Source organism: Lampris incognitus, chromosome 1 (assembly GCF_029633865.1).
Source record: "Lampris incognitus isolate fLamInc1 chromosome 1, fLamInc1.hap2, whole genome shotgun sequence".
Lineage (NCBI taxonomy): Eukaryota > Metazoa > Chordata > Actinopteri > Lampriformes > Lampridae > Lampris > Lampris incognitus.
Window position 1 is genome coordinate 122,878,168 of NC_079211.1, and position 23,410 is coordinate 122,901,577.

Consider the following 23,410-nt stretch of genomic DNA (forward strand, 5'->3'; position numbering starts at 1 on the left):
ATCCAAATAGCCAGTAAATATATAAGCAAGAGGGCCCTCTCTCACGTGGATATGTGTGCTTCCTTTACTGCCCACTGGCCATTACAAACAGGGTGGGTGATCCAGCCTCTGAGGCCTGTGGTTAGGGGTTGGCTCTGCGCTCAGTGGCAAAAGGGAAGGGAGCACCATACATATCTGGTAAGGGGCTAGATATGACTTGAAATGTTTGTGTCACATGTCAATCTCCCCTTTGTAAAGTATTCTTATTTTACATAAACAGATGACATGCACCCAGTTTTTACATCAATGACATAAAATATCAGAATATAGATAATACATGTTATGTCTAATAATTGTAAGGACAAGTGTGGAATGAGTGTGTGAGGAGAGAAAAATTCTGATCCACATGGTGGCAATGTTTGTGTTTGGTGTTATGATTTCCTCTGTTAAGGATTTTCAAATTCACGCATCACTGTTTACACAGCAAGGGCGACCGCTAGCTATGGCCTCCTTTATGTTCACTGCATCATGCAAAGCAGTGAAAGAGCTAGGCCACAAGGTCCTGCAGGGCACAATGGAAATGTGTGTGTGTGTGTGGGGGGGGGGGGGGTAGAGATGCAAAACAGCAGATATGGACACACAGTGAACTGGATTCAGCATCTTGGAAAATTTGCTTGATGCAACTTTGATAAAAGATGAAGACATATTCATTCACAAAGAACACACTCAACCTTTTGAATATTTTATCACTGTCTTATCAACATCATGCAAAGCACTTTTTCATATCCCTCACTGTGTACCTGTCCTGTACCTGTCTTCTTGACTTCTCTGTCTCTGTCTCTCTCTCTCGCTCCCTACCTCACACTGTCTCTTTTGTTTTCCTCTTTTGTGTCTCGCAGGTAACATCCCAGCGGATGCAGGGGGTGCTGCTACTGGTTTTTGCCAAATACTATCATCTACCCTTCCTTCGAGGGGTACAGACTGAGACCACCCGCACTGGCCTGGGGGGTTACTGGGTGAGAGACCAGCTGACACCCATCTCTTTGACCAATACTGTTAAGCAGACTCAACACGTGGAAATGATAGTGTGCTGCATTTCACTAGGCTTCACAGAAGGCTATGCCATCATTACTTTCAACATGATAGTATGGTATAACCTGCTGCAGATTTGGGGAAACATTCTCCTTTTACCACTTAACTTTACAATAAATTTAGACTGAATTTCTTTACTATTTCCTATATAACAACATAACCTTGTTGTAGGCTGTGCAATACTTTAGCCAACATTGTCTGTGCTACATCTGTAGACCATAGGGTTGTGCTCAAGCCCAACGCACCTAGCAGAAAAGGCTGGGCACAGCATTAAATGCTAAGATAATTTCCCTAACTGATTGTGTAGACTGACAGACAATGACATGATTAAAATAGGTCCAAAATCTGTCCAAAGAAGGTCGGGCTGTGTTGATGTTGTTGAGAGATACAGAGGTCTGTGAGGGTACGAACTGAGCAGTCCTGCTACTGTATCCTCTTGGATTAACAGATAAGCATCAGCACATACTGCATATCGTACAATTTGGTATCTTTTCCCCTTTACTGGGTCAGAACAGTGGAAAGAACAGCACAATAAAACCCAGTTTCACACTGTCTTCACCGTGCACATTACCCAGTGTTAAATATGAATAATGCTGCCCACTGGCTAGTTGTATCTATGTAAAAATCGATTTCTACCACAGGAGTGGATTGAAGCACACCGCACAATAGAGTGAAACCCCTCCTCCTCCTCCTCCTCCTCCTCCTCCTCCTCCTCCTTCTTCTTCTTCTTCTTCTTCTTCTTCTTCTTCTTCTTCTTCTTCTTCTTCTTCTTCTTCTTCTTCTTCTTCTTCTTCTTCTTCTTCTTCTTCTTCTTCTTCTTCTTCTTCTTCTTCTTCTTCTTCTTCTTCTTCTTCTTCTTCTTCTTCTTCTTCTTCCGGCTGCTCCCTTTGGGGGAGGGGGAATCATCCATTTCTATCTCTTCCTGTCCTCTGCATCTTTCTCTGTCACACCAGCCATCTGCATTTCCTTCCTCACCACATCCATAAACCTCCTCTTTGGCCTTCCTCTTTCTAGCAGCTCCATATTCAGCATCCTTCTCCCAATATACCCAGCAGCTCTCCTCTGTGCATGTCTAAACCATCTCAATCTCACCTCTCTTGCTTTGTCTCCAAACCATCCAACCTGAGCTTTCCCTCTAATATACTCATTCCTAATCCCGTCCATCTTTGTCACTCCCAATGAAAATCTTAGCATCTTCAACTCTGCCACCTCCAGCTCCACCTCCTGTCTTTTCGTCAGTGCCACTGTCTCCAAACCATACAACATAGCTGGTCCCACTACCATCTTGTAAACCTTCCCTTTAACTCTTGCTGGTACCCTTCTGCTGCAAATCACACCTGACACTGTTCTCTACCCACTCCACCCTGCCTGCACTCTCTTCTTCACCTCTCTTCTATACTTCGCATTACTTTGAACAGTTGACCCCAAGTATCTTAACTCATCCACCTTCGTCACCTCTACTCCTTGCATCCTCAACGTTCCGCTGTTCTCCCTCTCATTCATGCATATGTATTCCGTCTTGGTCCTATTGACTTTCATTCCTCTTCTTCCAGTGCATACCGCCACCTCTCCAGGCTCTCCTCAACCTGCTCTCTACTCTCACTACAGATCACAATGTCATCTGCGAACATCATAGTCCACGGCGACTCCTGCCCGATCTCGTCCGTCAGCCTGTCCATCACCATTGACAAACAAGAAAGGGCTCATAGCCAAAGGGGTGTCCGGGTAGCGTGGCAGTCTATTCCATTGCCTACCAACACGGGAATCGGCGGTTCGAATCCCCGTGTTACCTCTGGCTTGGTCGGGTATCCCTACAGACACAATTGGCCGTGTCTGTGGGTGGGAAGCCAGATGTGGGTATGTGTCCTGGTCACTGCACTAGCCCCTCCTCTGGTCAGTTGGGGCACTTGTTCAGGGGGGAGGGGGTACTGGGGGGAATAGTGTGATCCTCCCATGTGCTAAGCCCTCCTGGTGACACTCCTCACTGTCAGGTGAAAAGAAGCGGCTGGTGACGCCACATGTATTGGAGGAGGCATGTGGTAGACTCCAGCCCTTCCCGGATCGACAGAGGGGGTGGAGCAGCGACTGGGATGGCTCAGAAGAGTCAGGTAATTGGCTGGGTACATCTGGGGAGAAAAAGGGGGGGGGGAATGCACAAAAAAAAGGAAAGGGCTCATAGCCGATCCTTGATGTAATCCCACCTCCACCTTGAATCCATCCATCACTCCTACCACACAACTCACCACTGTCACACTTCCCTCATACATATCCTGCTCCACACTTACATACTTCTCTGCCACTCCCGACTTCCTCATACAATACCACACTTCCTCGCTGCACCTTGTCAAATGCTTTCTCTAAATCCACAAAAACGCAATGTAGCTCTTTCTGACCTTCTCTGTACTGCGCCATCAACATTCTCAAAGCAAACATCGCATCTGTGGTGCTCTTTCGTGGCACGAAACCATACTGCTGCTTGCTAATCATCACCTCTCCTCTTAACCTAGCTTCCACTGCTCTCTCCCATATCTTCATGCTTTTGGTTGGTTAACTTTATACCTCTGTGGTTACTACACCTCTGCACATCACCCTTGTTCTTCAAAATCTGTGCCAGTACACTTTTTCTCCATTCCTCAGGCATCCTCTCATTTTCCAAGATTGTGTTAAACAATCTAGTTAAAATCTCCACTGCCATCTCTCCTAAACACCTCCATGCCTCCACAGGTATGTCATCTGGACCAACTGCCTTTCCACTCTTCATCCTCTTCATAGCTTCCCTCACTTCCTCCTTGCTAATCCACTGCACTTCCTAATTCACTTCCCCCACATCATCCAACCTTCTCTCTCTCTCATTTTCTTCATTCATCAGCCCCTCAAAGTACTCCTTCAATCTTCTCAGCACACTCTCCTTACTTGTCAGCACATTTCCATCTCTATCCTTCTTCACCCTGACCTGCTGTACAATTTTCCAGGTCAGTCCCTCTGTCTAGCCAATCAGTACAAGCCCTTTTGTCCTTCCTTAGTGTCCAACCTCTCATACAACTCGCCATACGCCTTTTCCTTTGCCTTTGCCCCCTCTCTTCACTTTACACCACATCCTCTTGTACTCCTGTCTACTTTCTTCATCTCTCTGACTGTCCCACTTCTTCTTTGCCAACCTGTTCCTCTGTATACTTTCCTCGTTCCACCACCAAGTCTCTGTGTCTTCCTTTGTCTGTCCAGATGACACACCAAGTACCTTCCTAGCTGTCTCTCTCACTATTTCTACAGTAGTTGCCCAGCCATCCGGCAACTCTTCACTACCACCCAGTGCCTGTCTTAACTCCTTCCTGAACTCCACACAAGTCTTCCTTCTTCATCTTCCAACACTTCCTCTTCTTTATCTCCAAAGTCATCCTACAGACCACCATCTGATGCTGCCCAGCTACATTCTCCCCTGCCTCCAGCTTGCAAGTCTCCAATCTCTTTCAGATTGCACCTCCTGTGTAAGATATAGTCCACCTGTGTGCACTTTCCTCCATTCTTATATCTCACTCTGTGTTCCTTACTCTTCTTGAAATATGTATTCACCACAGCCATTTCCACCCTTTTCACAAAATGCACCACCATCTGTCTTTCCACATTCCTCTCCTTGACATCATACCTACCCATCACCTACTCATCACCTACTCATCACCTCCATTCCCTTCACCAACCCGCCCATTTAAGTCCACTCCAATCACCACTCTCTCCTCCTTGGGTACACTCTCCACTACTTCATCCAACTCACTCCAGAATTCTTCTTTCTCTTCCATCTCACAACCAACTTGTGGGGCATATGCACTGACAACATTCATCATCACACCTTTGATTTTCAGCTGCATACTCATCACTCTGTCTGACATGCTCTTCTCCTCCAACACACTCTTGACATACTCTTCCTTCAGAATTACCCCTGTGCCATTTCCTCACCATGGTAGAAGAGTTTGAACCCACCTCCGATGCTTCTGGTCTTACTCCCCTTCCACCTGGTCTCTTGCGCACACACTATATCTACCTTTCTTCTTTCCATCATATCAGCCAGCTCTCGCCCTTTACCACTCATAGTGCCAACATTTAAAGTTCAGACACTCACCTCCACACTCTTACCCTTCCTCCTCGCCCGCTGCCTCTGGAACTGCCCCCCTCCCCTTTCTCCTTCGCCCAACAGTAGCATAGTTTCCACCGGCACCCTGCTGGCAAACAGTACTAATGGCAGTTGTTGGTAACCTGGGCCTCGACCGATCTGGTATGGAAATCTGATTTATGATTTATCTGTATATATGATTTGGCAAAGGTTTTGTGTCAGATACCCTTCCTGATGCAACCCTCCCCATTTATCCAGACTTGGGACTGGCAGTAAGAATACACTGGCTTGTGCATCCCCATTGGCTCGGTTCCAAGAAACTCCTATGTAAAAAAAAAAAATTGAAACAAGCTGCCTTTTCAGCACTGGATTCTCCCACACTTTGATATTATTTTGCATTCCTCTCTGCCTATGTCTGTCGTAGGGGAATAAAGGGGGAGTGAGTGCCCGCATGTCTGTGTTTGGTCACACCATTTGCTTCCTGAACTGCCACCTGCCGGCTCACATGGAGAACTCAGACCAGCGGATGGAGGACTTTGAGAGCATTCTGCAGCAGCAGCAGTTTGAGGGCCAGGGGGCTGCAGGGGTACTTGACCATGAGTGAGTCGAGTTCGTTCATTTGTTGGTCCACACTCGCATACGTGAACTTGAAATTTCATCCTTCTCTTTAGTCATTTAGAAATTAGTCCTCGTGGATATGTTTTTCATAAATACTTAACACCACTACATTTTTTGAGTTCAACCATTTCACAGCAGATATTTTCATATATGAAAAAAGTGCACACTTAAGTAATTTTAGTGTGCTTTAGTACACTTTTTTTTTTAAACAAAGTTTATTTTCAAATTACAAACAATACAATCCTGGAGTAAATAATGAACTCACAACCCCAACACCTCTACCGCTCCCCACCTACCCTCCCCACAGACCTATCCAAAATCCCCCCATCATATTGCCACTCCGTTGGGTATGCTATTCAAAATACTGTCAATTAAGTTAAATTAAATCAAATCCTAACAAAATTGATTAAGTAATAAGTCTAAATTAATTGGATGAAAGAACAGGGGCAAAAAAGTAAATAAAGAGAGAAAAAAGGATAGAAGAGATTGATTGATTGAGATCTAGATTCTAAGCTGATCAATGTCAGCTACTATCCAAGCATCCAATTCCTCCACAAAGTCTAAAAAGGGCTTCCATGTTGAGTGGAATTTGGCTGTAGATCCTCTCATGGTTTATCTAATCTTTTCTAGTTTCAGTGACTTCATAAACTCTGTAATCCAACATGCAAAAGTAGGAGGGGAAGCCTCCTTCCATTTAAACAGAATCAGTCTCCTAGCTAGTAAAGTGGAGTAGGCCAACAAGTTTGCCTGGGCAGTATTTAAGTGTGCACCACCCCAAAAATGGCACTCAGAGAAGGTTCAAGTGGGTAATACAAAACAGTGGCTAAGGCCTCAAAAATGGATGCCAGAACTGGGTCAAATTTGGGCAGGACTAAAACATATGTAAGCGACTGACAGTGTCTTTTTTGCACCTTTCACATGTTGGGTCTATATCTGCATTGATTTTTATTCAATTTCTCTTTAGACCAATGAAGGCGGTGTACCACTTTAAACTGGATTACACCATACCATGCCTCATGCATATTGAGGAGGAATGTATCCTCTTAATTTCTAGATCCCAAGTTTCCTCTGAAATGGACATTTCCATATCACTCTCCCATTGATTTTTTTTAGGGGTTCAAGTGGTACTTGGCCAAGAGTACTGAGTGTCTCTACTAAGAGTACTGAGTGTCTCTACTACTACTACTACTACTACTACTACTACTTTCGGCTGTTCCCGTTAGGGGTTGCCACAGCGGATCATCTGTTTTCATCTCTTCCTGTCCTCTGCATCATCCTCTGTCACACCAGCTACCTGCATGTCCTCTCTCACCACATCCATAAACCTCCTCTTTGGCCTTCCTCTTTTGCTCTTCCCTGGCAGCTCCATATTCAGCATACTTCTCCCAATATACCCAGCATCTCTCCTCCACACATGTCCAAACTGTCTCAATCTTGTCTCTCTTGATTTGTCTCCAAACTGTCCAACCTGAGCTGTCCCTCTAATATACTCACTCCTAATCCTGTCCTTCTTTGTCACTCCCAATGAAAATCTTAGCATCTTCAATTGAGTGTATGATAGCGTTTACTTATACATATATCCTATGTATCCTTTTTCAGCAGGGTTAGGTTCAAGAATGTGGTCTCATTTGGTCTTTGGAGGAAGAACTGGGACGTGACTGTATTTAGATAGAATAAAATCATGAATCTGCTGATATCTAAACAAGTGAGTTCAAGGCAAAATAAACTTTGCAGAGAGCTGATTAAAAGATGCAAAAGTGTCCTCAATAAATAGGCCCTCCAATGCAAATATTCCATTGAGTCTCCAAAGCTCAAAGGCGACATCAGGTATAGAGGGGGAAAAAAGCCTGATTTTCTGTGTTGGGGTACCAATAGGGAGATCTTTAAATTTGAGAGCCTGTTTAAAGTGTTTCCAAATCTTAATAGACTCACATATAACTGAGTAGGCAGTAAATTTGGATATAGGGTGAGCCCAGTGAAGTGTTGAGCAGAGAAGCAAGTGTAAAGATGCGTGGTAGACAGATGACATCTCAAGGCTAACCAACATGGAATTTCGGTGCCTATGAACTTCGACTGCCAGGACAGTGCCCTTACATCGCAGGACCAATATTATTGTTGAAAATTTGGTAAGTCCGTTCCTCCAGCTGCACAGGGTCTCTGAAGGACAGTTTTGTGTATCCAAGGCATTTTCCATTCCAAATAAATGATGAGCTTTAGTATGCTCTTAGCTGTGAAAAAGCACGACCAGGTTGGTGGCGCTTTGTGGTTGTGGTTTGTCAAGAAGTCGAGGACAGAGGGTGCCAGCATTCCGAAAGGGTGTTTGTTAGAAATTATTGAGAAACACATCAGATCTGACTAAAATTAAAATGGTGTTTGTATTTGTATGATAATCTCTCAACTAAGTCATGTCCTTGACCCCTTATCTCTCTGTCTCCCTCTCATTTTCTCTTTCTCTTCTCCCTCACACAGATAGACACACATACACACAAATGTCATGTTTATTATTACTTAAGTGCGGCGGCTTGGTGTGAAAACATTAAAGGTACATGAGCTTACAGTTCTCTGGTTTCACAGTGTCGTGTTTTGGTTTGGAGATCTGAATTTTCGTATTGATGACCTTGAAATGCAAGTGGTGAAATCAGCCATCGATACCAACAAGCTATCCATGTTGTGGGAGAAGGACCAGGTACAAATAAGGATAACGTTGTAAACTTAGATTGTATTTCTTAAAAGTGGGTCGAATTTCTTATCTATCATTTCTATTATTAAAATTTCTGCATGGACGCTTCCTGTAAAGACTTATGGGAAGCGTCCTTTATGGGACTTTTGGGAATTTCCCATTATTGGCCGTGTCTGTGGGTGGGAAGCCGGATGTGAAGAGTAGGGTAATTGGCCAAATACTATTAGAGAGAGAAAAAAAAGGGGGGGGCAGTAAAATGCCATGCTATTTCCTCACGTCTTTCAAAATGTCTTCTCTTCGGACTGGTAGATAATGTAATGCTTAGCTACGGCCACTAGAGGGCAATGTAAGACAAAGTCTCATCTAAGTTATCCCCATAAAATGGAAACCCTCCCTGGGTGCTGCCTCCTTTGACCTTTTTCATTTTTATCCCTCCAGCTGAACATGGCCAAAGACAGCGAGACCGTCCTAGAGGGATTTCTGGAGGGACCACTCAAATTCCCTCCAACATACAAGTTTGATGTTGGGACAGACACATATGACACAAGGTTAGTGATGATAGCACTGGGCTTTGTCCAGGGGCATTGCAAGAAATCCTGTCCTACATGATGAGAAGTCACAACGGGCTTGCCCGACTCCAGTGCGTGCATGTTATTTAATTCAGCATGACCTCTTGTCTCACAAAGGTCCCATACAGATTGGGACCACATAGAAGTACCTCCCCCTTTATCACTTAGCTGTTCGGCAACAAGTCTTTTAATGAAATTGTATTTTGAATAAGATTGAGTCATTTCATCCTCTTCGTTTCTTTCTCTATGTTCAAGGCCAAGGCACTGGGGATGCAAATCTAATACCGATGAATACCATCACTATGCACTTAGTATGGTAAATGGACTGCATTTATATAGCACTTTTATAGTCAACCGACCACTCAAAGCGCTTTACAATGTACATCTCACCTTCACACACATTCATACACTGATGGTGGACGCTGCCATGCAAGGTGCAAACCTGCTCATCAGAAGCAGTTAGGGGCTCAGTGTCTTGCTCAAGGACACTTTGACACGGTCTCTGGAGGAGCAGGGGATCAAACCAGTGACTTTCTGATTACTAGACAAAGCACTCCACCTCCAGAGTCATGCCGCCATGCTGTCATAAAGCTATGCCAGACTTTTATTTGTGGTTTATAACTCAGCTTTTAACAGTATGAGGTAATATACCCTTATATATAATATCCATCCATCCATTATCTTAACCGCTTATCCTGCTCTCAGGGTCGTGGGGATGCTGGAGCCTATTCCAGCAGTCACTGGGCGGCAGGCGGGGAGTCACCCTGGACAGGCCACCAGGCCATCATAGGGCTGACACACACACACACACACACACACACACACACACACACACACACACACACATTCATTCCTAGGGATCATTCATTCATCTTCAGCTGTTTCTCTGGGGTAGGGTTGCGGTGGCAGCAAGCTAAATAGGGCACTCCAGACGTCCCTCTCCCCAGCAATGCCCTCCAGCTCCTCCTGGGGGATAACCAAGGTGTTCCCAGGCCAGATTGGACATGTAGTCTCTCCAACGAGTTCTGGGTCTACCCCGGGGGTCTCCTTGCAGTTGGCTGTGCCCAGTAAACCTCCAAAGGAAGGCACCCAGGAGACATCCTAATCAGATGCTCGAACCACCTCAACTGGCTCCTTTAGACGTGAAGGAGCAGCTTTACTCTGAGCTCCTCACCCTATCTCTAAGGCTGAGCCCAGACATCCTACGGAGGAACTCATTTCAGCCGCTTGTATCCGCGTTCTCACCCTTTCAGTCACTACCCAAAGCTCATGACCATAGGTGAAGGTTGGAACGAAGATTGACTGGTAAATTGAGCTTTGCCTTCCAGCTCAGCTCCCTCTTCACCACAGTGCTCTGGTACAACGTCCGCATTACTGCTGATGCTGCACCAATCCGCCTGTCAATCTCCCACTCCATCCTATCCTCACTTGTGAACAAGACCCTGAGATACTTGAACTCCTTCACTTGAGGCAACAACTCATCCCCAACCCAGAGGGAGCAATCCACCATTTTCTGGTGGAGAACCATGGTCTCAGACTTGGAGGTGCTGACTCTCATCCCAGCCATTTCACACTCAGCTGCAAACCACCCCAGTGCATGCTGGAGGTTACATTCTGATGAAGCCAACAAAACCACTTCATCTGCAAGGAGCAGAGATGCAATTTTATATATTATATATAATATCCATCCATTATCTGAACTGCTTATAATATACAATATATATTTAATGTAATATACAATAATGAGCCAAAACATTATGACCACTCACAAGTGAACCGAATGATGTTGATCATCTCCAAACAAGGGCACATGTCAAGGTCTGGGTAGATTAGATGGTAAGCAAACAATCAGTTCTCATAGTCAATGTATTGGATGCAGGAGAAATGGGCAGGAGTAAAGACCTGAGTAACTTTGACAAGAGCCAAATTTTTATGGCTAGATGACTGGATCAGTGCATCTCTGAAATGGCAAGGCTTGCGGGGTGCTCCCGGTCAGCAGTGGTGAGTACCTACCGACAGTGGTCCGGGGAGGGACAAACCCCAAACTGGCGACAGGGTGTTGGGCACCCAAGGCTCATCGATGTGCGAAGGCAACGAAGGCTATCTCGTCCAGTCAGAACCAACAGAAGGTCTACTCTGGCACAAGTCAGAGAAAATTGTAATGATGGTTTCAGAAAGAATGTGTTACAACACACAATGCATAGCACCCTGCTGCATATGGGGCTGCCATGAGTCCTGTTTTCTTTTAGATCATGTGGATGGCCATGTACATGAATGGCCGTGTGCGCTGTTTACCTGGGGAAGTCATGGCACCAGGATGCACTGTGAGAAGACACCTTGGGCAATATTCTGCTGGGAAACCTTGGGTCCAGCCATTCATGTGGACGTCAATTTAACATGTGCCACCTACCTAAACATCATTGCAGACCAGGTACACCCCTTCATGGCAATGATATTCCTTGATGGCAGTGGCCTCTTTCAGCAGGATAATGTGCCCTGCCACACTGCACACATTGTTTGAGAATGGTTTGAGAAACATGATGAGGTGTTGAAGGTGTTGCCCTTGCCTCCAAATTTTCCAGATGTCAATACAATTGAAGAGCTGTGGGATGTGCTGGACTGACAAGTCAAATCCACGGTGGCTCCACCTCGCAACTTACAGACCTCGAAGGATCTACTGCCAATGTTGAGGTGCCAGATACCACAGGACACCTTCAGGGGTCTTGTAGAGTCCATGCCTCAGCGGGTTAGTGCTGTTTTGGCAGGACATGGAGAACCACCAGCATATTAGTCAGGTGGTCATAATGTTTTGGCTCATCAGTGTACGTTTTAATGGAAAGGCTTCATGATGTGAGAGTTAAGAGTAACACCATTTTGTGGATTAAAGGCCTCCTCTCTGATCGACCTCCAAGCATCTCTTAATAGTACTATGTCTGATCAGGTTAACTACAGGCGCATCTCAGGGTTGTCTTGTCACATGTGTTGTCATTTGCAGAAGCACATGAATGATATGACACTAACTGAGGATGACACAGAAAAAGAAAATTACATATTTTCACTTATTGGTGCGTTGATTAGCTGGTGTGGAAATAGTGCTCTGGTAATTAATAGTAAGAAGACCAAGGAGCTGGTTACCATTAGCAGTCAATAAATCAGTCAATCAATCAATCAATTAAGTTGCATTTTATATACTTGCCATTATAAATAACCAGCCCATAGAAGTAGTGCAGGAGCTAAAGCATTTAGCAAACAGAGTACAGATTCTCCTGTATCTTTTAATGAAACTGAATAATTACAATGTCAGTATAGACATTGTCAAGCGGGTTAACAAAAGCCTTATTGGGTGATGTGACTTGCAACATGTTAGCTTGGTATGGCATCTTTGGGTTTGAGAACAGGAGCAAACTGGCTAGAATTGTAATTATTGCTAGTGAAATCATTGCTAGATCACAGAGACAACTATCTAATATAGATAGATGTTGTCCAGACCAGATGGAAGGCTCGTTGACTTCTATCTGATCCATCCTGTTTGCTTTTTAATGAGTTCAATTAGCTTCCCTCAGGGAGGAACTACAAAGCTCCAGAACTGCCGAGAATCTTGTTCAAACAGGTCTGTCATACCATATGCCATTAGCTTGTTAAGTTTCTTACTCATTACTACCACACTGCACCTTTGCACATGTGAATGGAAATGATAATGTGGCCTGTGTTGTCTATTTAAGTATATGTTATTCATTAGGTTTATTTGACTTGGACCATGCACTGTCAAAACAGGAATCTCCACAGAAATTTGACATGCTATAAATCAGATATAAAATACTTGAAAAATTATTTGTAAATAGACTTGATGACTTTATTGACAAATATGAGTTATTGAGGGACCATCAATATGGGTTTAGGAGCAATCGATTGACATCTTTAGCAGTTATGGATTTTGTAGCAAATATAGCAACAGCAGTAGATAAGAAACAAAAGCTATAGGTGTTTCTATTGATTTACATAAAGCATTTGACACAATCGATAATTTCTTACGATTACAGAAATTGGAACACTATGGTATAAGAGGTGTCACACAACGCTGGTTAAGAAGTTATTTAAATAATAGGTTTCAATGTGTGAAAATTGAAAACACTGAATCACATCATAGAAGAGTAACTTTTGGTAATCCACAAGGTTCAGAATTGGGTTGTTTATACTTTATTTAAATGATATTTCTATGGTATCTAATATGTTGAAATTTGTTAAGTTTGCTGATGATACAAATTTATTTTGTTCTGGGGAGAACATGAAAGAATTGTTGAAAACAGTAGAAAGGGAATTGAGAATGTTAAAAAAGGGTTTGATATTAGTTAGTTATCACTAAATGAAAATAAAACAAAATTTATGGTGTTTGGTGCTTTTAGGGTAATTGTGAAATAAAACTGAAGTTAAACGGAGTTGAAATTGAAAGAGTATTTGAAACAAATACTTGGTCGGGGCATCCCTACAATCACAATTGGCCGTGTCTGTGGGTGGGAAGTCGGGTGTGGGTATGTGTCCTGGTCCCTGCACTAGCGCCTCCTCTGGTTGGTCGGGGCGCCTTTTCGGAGGGAGGGGGAGCCAGAGGGACGCGAAACTCCGCACTGTCAGGTGAAAAAAGGTGGCTGGCGACTCCACATGTATAGAAGGAGGCATGTGGTAGTCTGCAGCCCTCCCTGGATCGACAGAGGGGGTGGAACAGCGACCAGGACGGCTTGGAAGAGTGGAGTAATTGACCCTTCGCTAAGCCCCGCCCTAGAACAGCCACTGTCCAATCCTACGTTAGTAACCGTTACTAAGCAGGGGAGGCCTGGCAAGCTATGGAGGAAATGCCGAAGCGGTGTGCTTACGGTACCTGCAAATCAGACAGCAGATATCCTAAAAGTTTGGAGGGTGGGGTCGTATTTTGGGCTTTTCCTAAGCCTAAAACACAAGAGGAAAAATGTCGAATGTGGATCAAACAGTGTGGAAGACCTCACTCACAGCTGAATCCATCGAGGATAAACAAAAACACATTTGTTTGCTCCAAGTTAAGCTTGCTAACGTTAGCTATCCTAGCTAGCTAGGTTAGCCAACATGAAAGTCAACTGGTCTCCGCTTTCGAACCTGTCTAGCCTTTGTGACCACCACCAATGATATGGGCACAGCCTTTATTTTACCACCTCTTGGTTTGTGCCATTGTTGTGGCAAACTTGTGCAGGACTTAGCTGACTCTTCTGTTCTTGCCTTTATAAGATCCAGTGTATGGATCAAGCCCACGATGTGTGAGCAATATCCTGGTGCACTTTAAACAAACGGGAAAGTGCATGTGAGCTCCCCTGATCCAGCTGGCTAGCCTGGCTAGCTAAAACATAGCCTAATGTTAGCTAGATCTGAAAGCTAGCTAGTAGGCTATATGGACTCATAACTAAATGTCAGCTTAAAATACAACTTAAAATACAACTATCTATATTGTCTTACCCTGCTGTACACGAGCATTGTTGTTCATTTATCTCCTTGTCCTTAACATGAATAGTTAAGACGTGGGGTGCCTGGGTCTTATATTGGGACCTGTAGGCTTTAGCCTCGATTTTAATTTCCCCTTCATTCACACGCTGACAAATTATATCATGGATGTAGCTTTCAAATGCATATTGCAAGCCTTTCTGTCTACTTCTCTCTGATATCTCCTTGCTTTTCCAGAAATTGGATGTCAATTCACCTGGAATATCTGTCACTTACATGACAGTAAACGCCAAGTTTAAATTTCACGGACGGACGATAGCTTGCCAGGCGTAGCAACAGTAACCAAGGGGGGCGGGGCTTAGCGAAGGGTCAATTGGCTTGATACAATTGGGGAGAAAAAGGGAACCCCCCCCAAAAAAAGACTCCCGCCCCCCCAAAAAAGACTGCTGTATTTAAACTGGTTACAAATTATTATTGTTATTGGTATAACATAAGTATATAATGTAGTATATAATAGATAATAGATAAATATATAGTATATATTTTTAGTATATAATATGATAGAAAAGTATGTTCGTCAGCCCTGTGATGAACTGGCAGCCTGTCCAGGGTGTCTCCCCGCCTGCCGCCCAATGACTGCTGGGATAGACTCCAGCCTCCCGTGACCCTGAGAGCAGGATAAGCGGTTTGGATAATGAATGGATGGAAGTTATTAATTATTCAGCCATAACAAAACTCTGTTTAGTTGTGATATACCTGTTGTGCATATGCAGCTTGGTAAAATTAAATATCCCAAAACAACATAAAAAAACAGGGTTCTTTATTCCGATCAATTTTATGATTTAGAAAAATTACATTAATAAATTTAGTTTCAACAGTGATACTGGTCAACATAAATCTCAGGTTCTTAGCCTATAAAATGCCTAATCTCTTGTGCAGCTAGCCTGTGGAAACTACCTAGCATACAAGTGCCTAATCAAATGAAAGAAAATAACCAAATAAAATAACTGCACAATAAACAACTGCAGGGTCCTCCCTGTTACACGAAAATAAATAAAACAAATGAAAAGCACAAAGTTAGTTGCCACCAAACACAACATCTGTAGCTAATAAATGTGATTAGCCTAGCTAACACTCACAAGTGTGGAGTTTTACATGGTCCTCCCCCACATGGTGTGATGGATGCCTAACTCTGCTTGGCTATCCTTTACACATGGAAACGCTCCAACAATAAATCTGTGAACATCACCCAGTATAACATTACAATCGGCAACAGATCTCACATATTACATCTAACACAGCATTATTAACATGAATCTTTCGATATTTTCTGCATTAGATACCATTTTAACATAGAATGTTACCTCTTTTACAAGCTCTTAGAAACACAGCCGATTACTCCAGAGTACTTGAGGAAGGGAACGAAAATAGGGAACTTCCGGTTTAATCTCCGCTGTTCTCGCTCGCGCTGGGGGAGGCTCCACAAGGCACAGCGCCCTCTGGTGGTTTTTTACTTTAGAAATCAATCCTCACCCGGCTACACATACATACTTACCCCCAGTATTCTTTTTATTGTTCCGTTTATTTCTTTTTTTCTTGTTTTGTTTTGTTTTGGTTTTAGTTTTTTCTGAGTTATTTAAGCATTACTTGAAGCTGCTGTAAACCGAAGTCAAATTCCTCATATGCATAAACACACTTGGCCAATAAAGTTGATTCTGATTCTGAAGATGATCAAACATACCAAAACACATTAGATATCATAGACCAAAGACAAGTAAGAAAACTAAATAATATATAAAACTATAACAATAACACAGGTACATACAAGGGTTATTGGTTGCGTTAAAAAACAATAAGAAATTAATATGTGCCGTTTTGATTGTTTTCTATCCACATCTTGACTTAAGTGGTGAAGGATTGGAGGCTTATTGATAGTACTGATTGTAGCCCTGCAGTTCCCTGAGTTAATTTGGACAAAGACTTTCAGAGGTGGTCCGGCCAGATGGCGCATGAGTTTAAAAACTGGACACATCTGAGAAAAATACGAAAATTTCAAGGTTGAACAAATTCTACTGTAGCCTCAGACTTGGGTGTGCTAACTCTCATCCCAGCCATTTCACACTCTGCTGCAAACTGCCCCAGTGTGCGCTGGAGGTTGCGTTCTGATGAAGCCAGCAAAACCACAACATCTGCATCAAGACTTATTAAGGCTGCACTGATAATTTTGTGTTTAACATGTAATGGTCATTGGACTGGCCCGGTCGGGTTTTGTTTGTGCTGCTTGTTTTGTGCTGTGGTAGTGCAGTATAGATAAGGTGTTATGTGCACCATGCTTGTTGATATATTTTGTTCTTATTTCTATTTATTATTTTATTTTTTATTTCTGTTTGTTTCTGTTTTTCTTGTTTCTATTTTCTTATGTTGTATCTTGTTGAGTTTTTAGTTATTAGAGGGTGAGTGTGTCTAATAGAACACCATTTCCCCTCGGGGATGAATAAAGTATTCTGATTCTGATTCAATAATGTGTAGAGATCTCCTTATGTTAGCGCTTTGAGTGGCTGTTGCAGATAGAAAAGCACTATATGAATGCAATCCATCCATCCATCTACGAAGAGCAGAGATGCAATTCTGAGGTTATTAAAATGGACACACTGCTCACCTTGGCTATGCCTTGAGAGCCTGCTCATGAATATCACAAACAGAATTGGAGACAAGGAACAACCTTGGCGGAGTCCGATACCCACCAAAAACGTGTTTGACTTTGTGCCGAGAATGTGGACAAAGCTCTCACTTTGGTTATACAAGGACTGGATGGCTTGTAGTAACTGCCCTGGTAGCTATACTCCCGCAGCACCCCACAGAGTGCCCCAGGGTACATGATCGTAAGCCTTTCCAAGTCCACAAAACACATGTAGACTGGCTAGTCAAACTCCCATGCCTCCTTCAGCACTTCCGCAAGGGTAAAGAGTTGGTCCGTTGTTCCAAGGCCAGGACGGAATCTGCATTGTTCCTCCTGGATCCGAGGTTTGACAACCGGTCGGAGCCTCCTTTCCAGCACCCTAGAGTGGACTCTCCCAGGGAGGCTGAGCATTGTGATGCCTCGATAATTGGAGCACACCCTCTGGTCCCCTTTTTTAAATATCGGACCTGCCACCCCAGTCTGCCACTCTACAGGTACTGTCCCCGGAAATGGTGGATTGCTCCCTCCGGGTTGGGAATGAGTTGTTGCCTCAAGTGAAGGAGTTCAGGTTTTCCCCCTTTTTCTCCCCAATTGTATCCGGCCAATTACCCCACTCTTCCGAGTCGTCCCGGTTGCTGCTCCACCCCCTCTGCCAATCCGGGGAGGGCTGCAGACTACCACATTGCCTCCTCTGATACATTTGGTGTCACCAGCCACTTCTTTTGACCTGACAGTGAGGAGTTTCACCAGGGGGATGTAGCGCGTGGGAGGATCATGCCATTCCACCCAGTCCCCGATCAGGCTCCCCGACCGACCAGTGGAGGCACTAGTGCTGAAGATCGATGATAGACCTTGTGGTCGTATCATCAGATTTGCAGCCGTATGTTTTGGACACTCGGGTGAAGACAGGAGCAGAGCTGTCAACTGATCGCCACCTGGTGGTGAGTTGGATCAGATGGCGGGGAAGGCTGCTGGACAGACCTGGCAAACCCAAACGTGTAGTGAGGGTGAACTGGGAACGTCTGGGAGAGGTCCCTGTCCGTGAGGTCTTCAACTCCCACCTCCGGAAGAAGTTCTCGTGTATCCTGAGGGAGGCTGGGGACATGGAGTCTGAGTGGGCCATGTTCAAAGCCTCTATTACAGATGTGGCAGGCAGGATCTGTGGTCATAAGGTCATTGGTGCCTGTCAAGGTGGCAACATAAGAACCTGCTGGTGGACACCAGCGGTGAGGGAAGCCGTCAGGCTGAAGAAGGAGGCCTTTCGGGCTTGGTTGGCCCAGGGGTTTCCTGAAGCAGCAGACAGGTACTGGGAGGCCAGAAGGGCTGCGGCTTTGGCGGTCACGAAAGCAAAAACTCAGGTGTGGGAGGAGTTCAGCGAGGCTATGGAGGAGGACTTTCGGTTTGCCTCAAGGAAGTTCTGGCAAACCATCCGGCGACTCAGGAAAGGGAAGCAGGGATTGACTCAAGCTGTGTTCAGCTGGGGAGGGGAACTCTGACCAGGACTTGGGCTGTTGTCGAGCGGTGGAAAGAACACTTTGAGGAGCTCCTGGACCTGGCTAGAGGTAGAGCCTGAAGACTCAGGGGAAGCCTCACTCATATCTCTGGCAGAGGTCTCTGAGGTAGTTATGAAGCTCCTCGGTGGCAAGGCACCAGGTGTGGATGAGATTTGCCCTGAGATGCTTAAGGCTCTGGACATTGTTGGGCTGTCTTGTTTGACATGCCTCTTCAGTGTCGCGTGGAGGTCGGGGACAGTACCTGTGGAGTGGCAGACTGGGATTGTGGTTCCCATATTTAAAAAGGGGAACTGAAGGGTGTGCTCCAATTATCAGGGCATCACATTGCTCAGCCTCCCAAGGAAAGTCTACTCTAGGGTGCTCGAAAGGAGGCTGTTACTGATTGTCAAACCTCGGATCCAGGAGGAACAATGCGGATTCCGTCCTGGCCATGGAACAACGGACCAACTCTTTACCCTTGCGGAAGCGCTGAGGGGGGCATGGGAGTCTGACCAGCCAGTCTATATGTGTTTGTGGACTTGGAAAAGGCTTACGACTGTGTACCCTGGGGCACTCTGGGGGGGGGGGGTACTGTGGGAGTATGGGGTACCGGGGCAGTTGCTACAAGCTATCCGGTCCTTCGATAACCAAAGTGAGAGCTGTGTCCGCATTCTTGGCACAAAGTCAAACACATTTTCGGAGGGTGTCGGACTCCGCCAAGGTTGTCCCTTGTCTTCGATTCTGTTTGTAATATTCATGGACAGGATCTCAAGGCACAGCCAAGGTGAGGAGTGTGTCCGTTTTGGGAACCTCAGAATTGCATCTCTGCTCTTTGCAGATAATGTGGTTTTGTTGGCTTCATCAGAGTGCAACCTCCAGCGCGCACTGGGGCAATTTGCAGTTGGGTGTGAAATGGCCGGGATGAGAGTCAGTACCTCCACGTCTGAGGCCATGGTTCTCTACCGGAAAATGGTGGATTGCTCCCTCCGAGTTGGGGATGAGTTGTTGCCTCAAGTTGTTGCCTCATCCTACCCCCACGAGTGAGGGTAGTATGACGCGGGGGGTTGGCAAGCAGATTGGTGCAGCATCTGCAGTAATGCGGATGTTGCATCAGACCGTTGTGGTGTAGAGGGAGCTGAGCCGGAAGGCAATGATCTCAGTTTACCAGTCAATCTTCGTTCCAACCCTCACCTCTGGTCATGAGCTTTGGGTAGTGACCGAAAGGGTGAGATTGCTGATACAAGTGGCTGAAATGAGCTTCCTCCATAAGGTGTCTGGGCTCAGCCTTAGAGATAGGTTGAGAAGCTCAGAAATCCGGAGGGAGCTCGGAGTAGAGCCGCTGCTCCTTCGCATTGAAAGAAGCCAGTTGAGGTCGTTCGGGCATCTGATTAGGATGGTGTGCCCTACTTAGGTTGCTGCCACTGTGACCTGACCCTGGAGAAGTGGCTGAAGATGAATGAATGAATGAATGTTTATGGGTACTTGATCAGACTATACAGTCCTCCATAACATCCTAGATGTCATGTATACACATACCAAGCCTTTTACATCCTCACATCCATCCAACGAGGATAAAAAAATATATAAAAATGTTTATAAATATAGATATACATCACTCTGGAACTGCAGGGAAATCTATTCACTTAACATAAGAAAAGAATGGGGACCACATTGCACAGAAATTGGTTATTGACTCTTGGCAGCACGGTGCCCAGTGGTTAGCGTTGTTGCCTCAAAACAAGAGGGTCCTGGGTTCGAACCCCAGGCCGTCCTATGCCCTTTCTGTCTGGAGTTTGCATGTTCTCCCCATGTCTGCGTGGGTTTCCTCTGGGTGTTCCGGTTTCCTCCCACCATCAAAAGGCATGCATGTTAGGGCTAATACTCCTGTCTGTGCCCCTGACCAAAGCAATGGAAAGAAGAACTGGAGTTGGTCCCCAGGCGCTGCAGCTTCCCACTGCTCCTATACAATAGGATGGGTTAAATGCAGAGAACAAATTCTTTATAAGAATACAATGTCAAATAAAGTGGCTTTCTTTAAGTGCATTTAATTTTCTCCAACTTTATGTAATTTAACACAGCTTTAATCTAAAAAGCATGAGAAGGGTGCAGAGGATTTGCATCTAAGCAAAATTAATCATCTTGCCAACAAAGTGACAAACTCAGTTGCATCTTTATTTGTTTCGGTCAGTTGTAATGTGGGTGAGGAAACCCCAAATAATGAAATAAAAGGATCTGGTTCGATCTGTGTGTCTGAATGTGTTAAAGACATCTTTCCAGAAACCAGCAAGAGATGGGCAACACCAAAATACATGTACATGATTTGCAGGGGACAGGTTACATCTTGAACAATTCAGGTTCACAGTCTTATAAATTTTGGATAATCTTGCTTTGGTCCAATGATCCCTATGAATGTTTATGAGCCATATGAAGTTTACATTGGATGAGACCGTGCCAAGCACAAATAGAAGCGTGTACCCTTTTGAGTGCCCCTTCCCACAGTTCATCAGATATTTCCTCACCCAGTTCCTCCTCCCATGAGGATTTCATGTCATTTAATGAGGTGGTTTGTAAAGAGCAAATTTGTCTATAGATTGTTGTCAAGGTACCTTTCAGAGTAGGAAGTAGGATAAGAAAAGTGTCAAACTGTGTTTCACCAAGAAGGGTGGGGAATTGTGGATCTATGGTGCGGACGTAACTCCGAATCTGGAAGAACTTAAAAAAATGATGTCTGGGGAGTAGTAAATGTTGTTTTCACACACACACACACACACACACACACACACACACACACACACACACACACACACACATATATATATATATATATATATATAACTTTGTTAAAAGATACACTCAACGGTAGGGATAGTGCTCAACAAATAATAGATATATATTATATATAAAAATATCTTAATATTCCGCTCCTCATTTGTTGAGCTCTTTTATCAACACCATTGATGGTTTCCGGGGGGAAAAAAACGCTACATCCATACATACACACACACACACACACACACACACACATATATATACAGTGCATCCGGAAAGTATTCACAACCCTTCACTTTCCCCACATTTTGTTATGTTACAGCCTTATTCCAAAATGGATTAAATTCCTTTTTTTTCTCATCAATCTACACACAATACCCCATAATGACAATGTGAAAAAGGTTTTGTAGAATTTTTTGCAAATTTCTTAAAAATAAAAACTGAAATATTGCATGTACATAAGTGTTCACACCCTTTGTTATGACACTCAAAATTGAGCTCAGGTTCATCCTGTTTCCACTGATCATCCTTGAGATGTTTCTACATCTTGATTGAAGTCCACCTGTAGTAAATTCAATGGATTGGACATGATTTGGAAAGGCACACACCTGTCCATATAAGGTCCCACTGTTGACAGTGCATGTCAGAGCAGAAACCAAGCCATGAAGTCAAAGGAATTGTCTGTGGACCTCCGAGACAGGATTGTATTGAGGCACAGATCTGGGGAAGGGTACAAAAAAATTTCTACAGCTTTGAAGGTCCCGAAGAGCACAGTGGTCTCCATCATTCGTAAATGGAAGTTTGGATCCACCAGGACTCTTCCTAGAGCTGGCCGCCCAGCCAAAATGAGCAATCGGGGGAGAAGGGCCTTTGTCAGGGAGGTGACCAAGAACCTGATGGTCACTCTGACAGAGCTCCAGCGTTCCTCTGTGGAGATGGGAGAACCTTCCAGAAGGACAACCATCTCTGCAGCACTCCACCAATCAGGCCTTTATGGTAGAGTGGCCAGACAGAAGCCTCTGCTCAGTAAAAGGCACATGACAGCCCGCTTGGAGTTTGCCAGAAAGCACCTAAAGGACTCTCAGACCATGAGAAACAAGATTCTCTGTTCTGATGAAACTAAGATTGAACTCTTTGGCCTGAATGCCAAACAGCATGTCTGGAGGAAACCAGGCACCTCTCATCACCTTGCTAATACCATCCCTACAGTGAAGCATGGTGGTGGCAGCATCATGCTGTGGGGATGTTTTTCAGCGGCAGGAACTGGGAGACTAGTCAGGATCGAGGGAAAGATGAATGGAGCAAAGTACAGAGAGATCCTTGATGAAAATCTGCTCCAGAGCGCTCAGGACCTCAGACTGGGGTGAAGGTTTACCTTTCAACATGACAACGACCCTAAGCACACAGCCAAGACAACGAAGGAGTGGCTTCAGGACAAGTCTGTGAATGTCCTTGAGTGGCCCAGCCAGAGCCCAGACTTGAACCCCATTGAACATCTCTGGAAAGACCTGAAAATAGCTGTGCAGCAGCGCTCCCCATCTAACCTTACAGAGCTCGAGAGGATCTGCAGAGAAGAATGGGAGAAATACCCCAAATATAGGTGTGCCAAGCTTGTAGCTTCATACCCAAGACTTGTGGCTGTAATTGCTGCCAAGGGTGCCTCAACCAAGTACTGAGTAAGGGTGTGAATACTTATGTACATGCAACATTTCAGTTTTTTATTTTTAAGAAATTTGCAAAAAATTCTACAAAACCTTTTTTGCTTTGTTATTATGGGGTATTGTATGTAGATTGATGAGAAAAAAAAGGAATTTAATCCATTTTGGAAAAAGGCTGTAACATAACAAAATGTGGGGAAAGTGAAGGGGTGTGAATACTTTCCGGATGCACTGTATATATATATATATATATATACACTACCGTTCAAAAGTTTGGGATCACATTGAAATGTCCATATTTTTG

At 44.4% G+C, this 23,410-nt stretch overlaps 1 protein-coding gene across 2 annotated transcripts in view; it reads left to right on the forward strand.

The window, feature by feature from the left end:
* Positions 1-23,410, forward strand: part of inpp5jb (inositol polyphosphate-5-phosphatase Jb) — a 48,800-nt gene that overhangs the window by 18,673 nt on the left and 6,717 nt on the right. For both annotated transcript variants that reach the window (XR_008812015.1, XM_056299000.1), the window contains exons 5-8: positions 879-995; positions 5,601-5,776; positions 8,369-8,480; positions 8,913-9,022. Coding sequence is in view for 1 of the 2 variants with exons in the window: in XM_056299000.1 (XP_056154975.1) it covers positions 879-995; positions 5,601-5,776; positions 8,369-8,480; positions 8,913-9,022 (515 nt within the window). In the remaining variant the exon portion in view is untranslated. The remainder of the gene's footprint in view (positions 1-878; positions 996-5,600; positions 5,777-8,368; positions 8,481-8,912; positions 9,023-23,410) is intronic.